General features: G+C 37.9%; 2 protein-coding genes across 3 annotated transcripts; both read right to left on the bottom strand.

Annotated features, from left to right (window-relative positions):
- Positions 1-2,665: 2,665 nt before the first annotated feature.
- On the bottom strand, positions 2,666-5,173 carry LOC135618858 (sialyltransferase-like protein 1). The gene has a single exon (XM_065120197.1). The coding sequence runs from the start codon at positions 4,772-4,774 to the stop codon at positions 3,593-3,595; it is 1,182 nt and encodes a 393-aa protein (XP_064976269.1). The 5' UTR covers positions 4,775-5,173; the 3' UTR covers positions 2,666-3,592.
- A 3,268-nt stretch (positions 5,174-8,441) lies between these two features.
- LOC135582385 (zinc finger A20 and AN1 domain-containing stress-associated protein 5-like) lies at positions 8,442-9,502 on the bottom strand. Of its 2 annotated transcripts, none has more exons than XM_065119002.1 (2): positions 9,367-9,502; positions 8,442-9,192 (listed from the first exon to the last, which is right to left on the bottom strand). In XM_065119002.1, the coding sequence occupies exon 2, from the start codon at positions 9,132-9,134 to the stop codon at positions 8,679-8,681; it is 456 nt and encodes a 151-aa protein (XP_064975074.1). In that variant the 5' UTR covers positions 9,135-9,192; positions 9,367-9,502; the 3' UTR covers positions 8,442-8,678. The 2 variants fall into 2 exon arrangements, with proteins under 2 accessions (XP_064975074.1, XP_064975075.1); XM_065119003.1 differs by having other exon boundaries at positions 9,420-9,492.
- Positions 9,503-10,979: the final 1,477 nt, after the last annotated feature.

The following is a 10,979-nucleotide window of genomic DNA, read 5'->3' as shown; positions in this document are numbered from 1 at the left end:
TTTTTTATCAATAAAATAAAAATTATTTTTTACCAATAAAATTATTAGAAATAAAAAAAAAATTAAAATTATCTTTTTACATGTGTCACGTGTTGTGTTTTTCATCAAAACAACTGACGATATTAAATAATAAATTTATTTATTTTATTTTCAGAACTATATGTGCAAAATAATTATACAATAATACACTACTAGAATATGTCGAGATGAAAACTTCTCATTCAACGGGTCAATTTATTGCTAAATTTTAAGCTTTTAGATGCAATAATTATTATTATTATTAAGATGATAATAGAGTACAAGTTTCTACCTATAAATTATATTCAATTAATTCAAGTTTCATGTAAACAGTAATGGAGAAGGTTAACAACTTGGTTGTCTAATTTGTCTGGCTCAGGCGAGACTGATGTCTGATTTCTACTGAGAGGGGGATACCATTATAAGATATAACAGTGTTGTATGAGAAAAAGCATACTGATACAGGATAAAGTCAACAGTGAATAATGCAGCCATTTACTTCACAAACTAATCAGGATATATATATATATATATATATATATATATATATATATATATATATATATATATATATATATATATATATATATATATATAAAACAAGATAATACCAGTTTCTAGTGCCAAAATGCCACAAAAAAGATGTACCACTTGGTATAGAGATTTCTAGATTAGAACAGAATCCTGTGTCTGTACCAAGAGAACAATATAGGAATGGAACATGCTCATGATGAGTTCATGCACTAGATGAAGCAAAATGTATCACCAGAGCAATAGAAGTACCTTTGCTTGTGAGAAATATCAAGTCATCCTTCTAAATGCATTAACTATCCATAGACCTAGAGCCAACCAATCCAACTAACCACACTTGGACAAGAAATATCAGTTGCTGCATACATTGCATGTACCTATAGTTCCATTTACCACAGAGAGATATTGGAGCTGCAGAATTCTTGTCTGACTTGGAAAGAAAGATACTAGAAATTAACCTGCAAATGATTCTTGAGGGAACTTTTCACAAAAAAGATGTACCACTTGGTATAGAGATTTCTAGATTAGAACAGAATCCTGTGTCTGTACCAAGAGAACAATATAGGAATGGAACATGTTCATGATGAGTTCATGCAGTAGATGAAGCAAAATGTATCACCAGAGCAATAGAAGTACCTTTGCTTGTGAGAAATATCAAGTCATCCTTCTAAATGCATTAACTATTCATAGACCTAGAGCCAACCAATCCAACTAACCACACTTGGACAAGAAATATCAGTTGCTGCATACATTGCATGTACCTATAGTTCCATTTACCACAGAGAGATATTGGAGCTGCAGAATTCTTGTCTGACTTGGAAAGAAAGATACTAGAAATTAACCTGCAAATGATTCTTGAGGGAACTTTTCACAAAAAAGATGTACCACTTGGTATAGAGATTTCTAGATTAGAACAGAATCCTGTGTCTGTACCAAGAGAACAATATAGGAATGGAACATGCTCATGATGAGTTCATGCACTAGATAAAGCAAAATGTATCACCAGAGCAATAGAAGTACCTTTGCTTGTGAGAAATATCAAGTCATCCTTCTAAATGCATTAACTATTCATAGACCTAGAGCCAACCAATCCAACTAACCACACTTGGACAAGAAATATCAGTTGCTGCATACATTGCATGTACCTATAGTTCCATTTACCACAGAGAGATATTGGAGCTGCAGAATTCTTGTCTGACTTGGAAAGAAAGATACTAGAAATTAACCTGCAAATGATTCTTGAGGGAACTTTTCACAAAAAAGATGTACCACTTGGTATAGAGATTTCTAGATTAGAACAGAATCCTGTGTCTGTACCAAGAGAACAATATAGGAATGGAACATGCTCATGATGAGTTCATGCACTAGATAAAGCAAAATGTATCACCAGAGCAATAGAAGTACCTTTGCTTGTGAGAAATATCAAGTCATCCTTCTAAATGCATTAACTATTCATAGACCTAGTGCCAACCAATCCAACTAACCACACTTGGACAAGAAATATCAGTTGCTGCATACATTGCATGTACCTATAATTCCATTTACCACAGAGAGATATTGGAGCTGCAGAATTCTTGTCTGACTTGGAAAGAAAGATACTAGAAATTAACCTGCAAATGATTCTTGAGGGAACTTTTCACATTATCATTTCTTACCAACTACTGATGCCAAAAGTGGTTTCTCTGAACATCTTCCTCTGTGACTTCAATAAAACATTATAGCAATCACAGAGAATAAGCATTTCACCTGTGATGATAGGGTTTTATCAAGGATAGGCAATGCATTTAGGAAGAGTATGAGCCAGAAAGTGAATCTGATGCTTCAGGTGTTATATCCTTATGACATCGTCTCATAAACCACGTTGAAATGCACCTTTGTATTGTCTTGAGCAATCATATTTGTTTTTCTTCCAAACAATCTCAGCAAGTGTCTGGAGCACAACAAGTTAGAATATCAGCAGAAGTTCCTCTTTCTATGATCAAAACTGGACAAGCCTTTGTGGCTTACATGTTTGTCGTTTACTAATAAATTAGTAATGATAGGCAATATATGGATGCAAAACTGTTTACTATATTCACCCACATAATAGCACTGATAAGTGGAGGAGTTTTTGATAAAAATACAGAATGTAACTAATTTTCTATCAGAAATTTGGTGCCTTGAAGCTGTATAAAGAGAAGAAAATTCAGTACCACTGATTCTGATTAGTAAAACATTAATTACCAATATACATATTTCCTAAAGAAAAGGATTTTGGAAGGCAATGATGACAGAGAAAATGACATAACATGTCCCATTTGTAAATCATAACTGCTGCATGCATCGCAGGAAGCAAGAGATGTCATCAGCATCCACCTTCTGTGGTTGAACCAGTCTTTGATGCAAATGTGTATATTGAACTAGCACAGGATAACTGTTACTGCAAATGATGCATAGAGAGCCAGATCGACAAGAAGATATGCTTCTAGATGTCGGATCTGATGAATTTGTCAATGAACATATGCATATAGCAAGACCAAATCACTAAGATATGTCCAAGAAAATCAAAGCATGCATGCATAACTAATGAGTAGCATAAGATACAAAAACCTGCAGCTGGCCACAGGATGTTTGTTGTAGAGAACATGACCTGAATTTGTGGAGCATAAATTAGTCATTATATAGAGAGTCTAACTAGAAAACCTTTTAAGCATGTGTCACTTCCAACGATGAGTTTGATAAAATGCAAGCAGCATAACTGCTCAAAGAACACATGTTAAACACATACTGGATCATTTGGATAGAATGACCATATTGAGAACTAAAAGATAGAATCATATTCATCCTTGTGAGCAAACAGCAATTTTCAGCTTGTAGCTGAATAATGCAAACTGCAAACTGCAAAACGGTGTACGAAGATCTCTAACCTCATATAACAATCTCCTTTTACTTTTTCTTCTATATTGCCACTACCACTGCAACTTTGCCTCAAGAAACATATCATCCAGATTTCTTCTACCGGTTGGGACAACTTCAAGAGTCCAACCATATCAAGACAAACACCTCAATGATAAAACACTACTGGAGGAACTTCAAAGCCGGAGTCCTTGAGGAAAGGTATTACCTGTGGCCACTCAACCAGGTCATGATACAAGGCATATTCTGCCTCATAGTCATGCAAATCCAGCTCCTTCTTCTGGTTGGTATGGTAATGGTGTTTTGCCTCCGATGACTTCCCGAACCCAAAGATGCTAAGTTTGTCACAGATTCCCACTGCAAGCATCACGGCCTGCATCCCAGACGAGTAGTGGAACAACTTCTCATCATGGACATTCTTCCACTCGTCTGGGGGCTTCCCTGTCTCCTCGGTGAACCGCTTCAGCGAATAGTACTTGACAATCCTGGCACAGAGCATGTCAAACCGGACGTCGGTGATGAGGATCGGCGCCTTGTGCGAGGAATTGCAGACGGCGTAGTCTAGAAAATGAAGAGCTTGGCAAATGTACATGACCGTGGGGATGCTTTCGCCATAGGGGTGGCAGAAGCAGCTCTCTCTTCGAGCGCAGGCATGAAGTATATTGCTGTTGATGAAAGAAAGGCCGGTCTTTGAGCCGACATTGCGGTGGTATCCCTGGATGCGGGCATTGTTGAGCCGGATAACGAGGTCATGACCGTCGATCAGCTCGCCATGCTCGTTGTTCATTAGGATGCCGCTATTGCCGACCACGGCGCAGGAGCCAAACAGCTGCTGGGAGCCGGGGCGGCCATAGTGGTGATCGATGGGAATCTTGACGAGCCGAGCGAGCTCTAACATGACCTCCGGCTGGAAGCGGCGGCTCCGGAACCAGTCACGCAGCGAGCGGCGGAACTCGGGGAAGAAATGATAGTACTTGGGGGCGTGGAACTGGGACGGGAGCTTCATGCGCGTCCGCCCCTCGAAGTGGTTGTCCTGCCGCCAGGATGAGTAGGACCGGAACCTCCTCCCACCGCCACCGTCAGAAACCGAAACAAAGCTCCCATGGAGGAGGTTCTCGACGTCCTTCCTCAGCTCCGCCTCCCCGACCTCCTCCGCCGCCAAACTAAGCAGCGTCACATTGGGGAAGGGAGGTGGCGCCACCGAGGGGGCGTCCCCCGGCAGCGGCCCGGCGCTGGGATAACCGAGGAACGCCGCCCGGAATCTGAAGAAGGAGAACACAGCGATGGGAAGAAATAAGATGAAGGGCAATGGGAGAGAGCGCTTCGTCATCTCAGCCACCACCTAGTCCTTCCCCATTTCCTCGAACTACAAGACGAAAGGAACCATTCTGAAGGAAGAACTGCAAAGCCTTCGCCCACGGAGTTACAACGGATCGGTACCGATCGCCCACTAGGGACGCAGTCCGGAGCTCGAAAAGGGATCGATGGCGAGGAGGAGCATCAGCGAAAGGAACGCGCAAGAGGCGAATGATCTCATCCAGCGCCTAGTCCCTCCCCCTTTCTACGAACCATAAGAAGAAAGGAGCCGCTTTGACAGAAGAACTCCAAAGCATTCGCCCGGAGCTCGAACGAGGATCGTGAGCGAGGAGGAGCGGTGGAAAAGGCAACGCTGAAGAGGTTAATGGACGGCGGCTCTCGCTGAAGCCGGGAATGAAAATGATCGCCGTGTTTGTTTTGAAGGATTTAGGGATTATATATATACATATATATATATATATATATATATATATATATATATATATATATATATATTGAAATCATACTTGTAAAGAAGAAAAAAATTAAATCCATAAATTATATGAAATTTGAGATATATATTTATTGTTATAATGTGGCTTCTTAATATTGATTTGTTAGATCAAAAGCTAATTTAAGTATCTCTATAGTTCGTCAATTTTTGGGTGTCATTTCAAATCAAATTGGTGTTCCATCAATAAACATTTACGATCAATATTAAGAATATAAAGTAAAATCATGTCTCATTGACTTCTTTTAGATGATAATGATATTGATATTGAAGGGAAAAAAAAAAGATAATCGATCGAATCGATCAAATCGTATATTTAATATTTAAACATTGGGAATTATTGTATACAATTTTTTTTTTATTGGACGATGGAAGATTAGATGATGGATAGTAATAGTAGCTAATTATGATACATGCGATGTTGAGCAAAATGGATGGGCCATCTATCAATTATGGAGAAGATTAAAGATAGATGCACTTGAAGAAAGTAGCTTGCTTTTAGGTCAGCATTTAATGGCCATCTCAGGAAGTGCAATTGAGTTGGAATCAAACTTTTCATGGGAGCAATATAGACCACATAAGTGGTAGTCGAGAAAGTACAATTAGCTAAAAGTGATGCCAATGACCCGACTAAACTGAGTTGGGTTAACTTTTATAGAATTTAAGTACTATAATCTCTCTTTTTGTTTAGGTAAATTTTTGAAATATAAAACCGATAATTTTTTTTCCGAGCATTCTAACTTCTAGAAGTTCTCACATAGTCTCGATCGTATGAAAAGAGCATTTTATTCTTACCTCCACTGGTCTTGTATTATCATTTTATGTCATATTTTTTCCTATTTATCTTATCAGATTTATCACCTAGAGTCATCGCACGTGAAAGGAGGGAGCGCGAGGGTTGCCATTGCCTTCATATTTGTCGAATCAATTGGCCTTGCTATTGAACACCTCACCCATAACTCTTGCGCGTGGAAGGCAACGATGATGATAGCCCTCGCTACCCCTCCTTCTTCGTGTGAGGGTTGCGAGTGACAAGTTTGATAGGATAGAGAGGAGAGAAGGCAACTATTGGGGTCCAATGAGGGCAAGACTTCCATCGTTGGTTACCAACGCATGCAACTGTAGGATAATTTTGATAGGCAACTGACCAAGGGTCGAACAGAGGGCGATGACCGATGAGGGTTGAATAATCATTTTGAAAAAAAAAAAAAAAGAGAGAGAGATGTACTAGGATAATTTCTCAAAATTGGATCAGTATTTGGGAAGTTCTTAAAGTTCGAGATTTTTTTTTGAGAATTCATCTTTTTTTTTAATCCGTAGAGAAATATTTCATGTATAATTATGAAAAGATAATTTTTAGAAATAATCTCTTATTTTAAGAAAATTTTTTAATTAGCAACATCTTTTTCAAAAAAATTTCATGAAACGTTCAATTTTTTCACCTTAAAAGATGATTTTGTCTCGACGATCACTTTCATCGTTAATCGTTTGTACCTCCATCCTTGATTATCTATGTCTTCACCTTTGCCCATCACTCCCATGAGTAGAGACGATCACATCCAATATGATATAGCAATAGTCAATGGGACAAAGATAAGAGTAAAAATTATCTTTTAAAAAATAGATAATGAGAATTTTGAAAAAAATACTAATTGAGATTTTTTTAAAATAATTTTTTCAAAAAAACTTATCCGAAATCAAATATTCGACCAATGTGATTGTCTAGTTAACTTTTTTTTTTCATAGGTGATGAAGATAAGATTTAATTTGAAGATATTTCTAACAACAGTTAAGTCCATGTGAGATAAACTAAATTAGTTGATATCTTTCAAAAAAATAATTATCTATTATAGCTTCAAACACTCTTATCATTGATATGTCTTGAACACCATCATACTAATATTAAAAATATATATTACTGTTACTAGGTTTTTGTGCTCACATCGATGTCATTATGACCCTCTTCTCTCGGTCACCATTCAACCTCTTTCGCAATCCTCTAAATTTCTCTTTTATTAATCTTTTTTATTTATTTATTTTCTCTTTAATTCTCCTTTATTGATTTGTTTTACTACCTTGTGTGTTCATTTTTCACCATCATTTTTATTTGGTAGTTAAACTGTTTTCACCATCATATCATGCTGTTGTTGTCGGCTAATGTTTTTATCTTTAAACTCATTGGATTATGATTTTTGTTTTATTTTGATCATCAAGTTTCTCGTTTTCATTTTGCGATGGGAATATTTCACATATATATATTAAATGGGATAAATTCTTTTTAAAAATCTCTTATTTTTATTTTTTATTAACATTTTTTTTTCTATTTATTCTCGTAAAAAAATTCTTATAAAATAAAATTACCCTTGTACCTACCAACCGTTTATTAACATCTCTTTTCTATTTATTCTCACAAATCGTCTTTTTTTCTATAAAAAAAATTACTCTTATACCTACCAATCACCTTCATCCTCTACTCTCGCTCTATCTCACCCTACTTTCCATAGCCATTGTCATCTCAACCACCAATCTACCTCTACTATCGTCGAGCTCATCTAGCTCATCGACCTCTCCAAGCTTCGCATCGCCTTCGTCATCTCCAAAGCCTCTTAAGCTTAGTCTTTTGCTATACTCATCTTGTTCTCATCCTCTCCGACTACATCATGCAAGGCAAGGATATAAGCGAGGACGATAACAAGGGCAAAGAGGGGAGGGGAGGCGAAGGTGACAGGGTGAAGGCGATAGAATGGTGGTGATGGGCAATGGTGATCACGACGACAAGAAGAGAAAAAGTTCCAAGGAAGAAAAACATGGATGTGCAAAGATAATTTTATATTTAAAAATATAACACTTCATGAGAATAATTGAAAAAAAGAAGGTGCTAATAAAAAATCAAAAATAAGGAGTTTGTTTTTGAATTTGGCTATTAAATGTTAGGATTATTATTTTACATACAAATTAGCAAATCTCTCACTATTAAAATGTCGTCTTTGGCATAGGACGCATCAATTGTGGGGCAAAATAATAAGTTGACTTTATTAATATATAACTACAAATTCTAATAATTTTGTAATTATTTTCCTATTTTCATCTACTTCACTATCTACTTTACTGTGCAAGCATTGTATTGAATTAATCCAATTACTCCTATTCTCTGAATGCGTATGCATATATCATTCAATACGTTAGTGACTGAGTGAAATAAAACGCCATGTCATAAATCAATGCACCCGATGAGAAGACATTTATTTTTGATACAGAAGCGATATCATTTCATCAGAGAGACGGAGAGTTGCGAGATGGACCTGATTCCAATTCATCTATCATCAATACAGTTGATCGCCATCTCCATTATTAACACGAGGAAGCCAAGGAGATCCTGGCCGTCCGCATGGAGGGAGGAGATCCCATCGGACGGCTCCCCTTTACACTAGATCCTGCGGATCTTGTCGGCCTTGACGACGGGGTTGGCGAGCGCGATGGCCTCCCGGCCCGCCGCCTTGTAGTCGAAGGCGCACGCGTGCCGCTCCGGGTACCGGTGCTGTCCGCAGTAGGTCGACCCGCACCGGCACCGGAACCCCGTCAGGCCCACCCGCTTCCGGCACGACTTGCACCGCGTCGGACGCGGCGCCGGCTCCGCAGCGGCCTCGGAGGGTTTTTCCGAGGGCGAAGATGGTGCTGTGGAGGAGGAGACAGTGGCGGCGGAGGACGGCGGTGGGGAGAGGGAAATCTCGACGGCAAGCTTGGCGGAGCCGGCTTGCTCCTCCTTGAGGCGGAAGTCGCGGTAGCACTTGGAGCAGAGGTTGAGGGTGGCGGGGCTCCCGAAGAAGCTGCAGTTGTTGGCGCACGGCCGGTGGCCCTCTTGGCATCGCTGCTTCTCCGCCATCGTTCCGCTCGTTTCTTGCCTCCCTCCTTACCGATCGACCCGATCAACAAGACGAAATCTGCACCAAATCAACCCAAAAGTTCAGCAAAGAAGAACAACCACCAAGATCTCCCTCCACCAATCCAATAAATCACAGAAGACACGAATCGAAACGTCGAGGCAAAGAAAGAATCGGGCGGAAGAAATCGATCATGCTTCAAGATCAGGTGAGGAATAGCGTGCAGAAGCAAACCTAACCGACGGATTTCCCCGAAGGAGGAGAAAGGGGAAGGCAAAGGAACCGACCTTTACGGATCCGATCGCCTCCCTCTTCTCTTGGTCGTGAAAAAGAAGAAAATAAGACGGTAATGAAAAGCGTTATAAACGCGCGCAACGATATGGAAATAATATAACGCTTCGATAGTGTTATAAAACGTCCCCGGAATACTAAATTATTACGATGCTGCCACCGATCATTGCCAGCATGTCATCATCATGGCGGCATATGTTGTCTTCATCACGTCATTACACTTAATATTATGTAATGCAGTGTGTTAGTACGCCAATAATCCCATGCTTACGTTGATATTCAAATATTATATATATATATATATATATATATATATTATTTATTTATAAAAGAAGAAGAAGAAGAAGAAGTAGCTTAATTCAAATTGTGTAGTTGCCATCCAAATTGTTGTTTGTTCGAGCTGAGACTACTAATTTAAGATGCTCAGCTGCTTCCTTACTCAGTTAAGCTGCTTCCTTACTCAACAGAGTTCTTGTTGGCTTATTGAGGAAGACTTGTTGTTTGTAGTTCTCTTACCTACTGAGTAAGTTTTAATTATCTGGTGGTTGCCAGATCTTGAATAAACAAGAAGGTTGGTGCAATGATTTAGACCTTGAGATATGTTGTCATCTTCTTGTTGTGAGGTTTCTTCATACAACCAATCTTCTCTGGGAAGATGCGTTCAAGAACTGCATTTGTCTAGAAGACAGTCAAACAGGGTGTGCCCTCTCACTTTCTGTGTGCCTGTTGATCTTTAAGTGAAGGGAATAGGAGAAGAAAGATTCCATTTCTCTTTGTTTGAATCAACAAAACTGACGAAAAGGATCATTATTTTTATTTATATTCTATTTTTTTTTTTTATGAAGACAAGAAAAATGAATATTTGTGAGAAGTAATTCATTTTTATTTCTCTCCTCCACCTTCTAGAACTTGTTGTAAGTATAAAACCTATAATATGTTATTTGTAAAGCAAAAAAATTTTAATGTTTAGATTAGTTTTTACTATATGTATCTTTTTATGTTATTTAAAAAAAATCTCTGCAAAGATACTGTCTTTAGATAAAAAATCATTGTCAAGGAGGTTCAGAGAGAAACTGTAATATCTCAATTTTGTCTTCTATCAGATAAGATGTTTAGCCCTCAGAGGTCTCTATTTACAAGCGAGAATAGAGGGTATAAGATAAGTTATTATGAGAATTTCTCCCATCGATGATATCCTCTAAGGAATCATACTTTAATGTAAACTTTTATTTTTCTAGAATCTAATTAATTTTATTATATATCTTACGAAAGGATCACATAATCTAACACTTATAGAAATATATTTTATCAATATTTTTATTATAATATTTTTTTAATATCTAAAATATTATATGGTGATGATGCACTTAACTCACTTTCTTTGTATCGAAAGTTCAAAGTCTCACTTTACAATTTTAAAAGGTATTGACTAGCCTAGTTTGTTAGGCTTTTGTCCTATCATATCAAATTCTATGCTCATCACTTATTATTTAGAAAAATATATATTTTTCGGTTTGTATTTATCATCTCTCATCCTTTTCATTTTCTCTCTATCT

Source organism: Musa acuminata, chromosome BXJ2-8 (assembly GCF_036884655.1).
Source record: "Musa acuminata AAA Group cultivar baxijiao chromosome BXJ2-8, Cavendish_Baxijiao_AAA, whole genome shotgun sequence".
Taxonomy (NCBI): Eukaryota; Viridiplantae; Streptophyta; class Magnoliopsida; order Zingiberales; family Musaceae; genus Musa; species Musa acuminata.
This window is presented reverse-complemented; position numbering and strand designations above follow the sequence as displayed.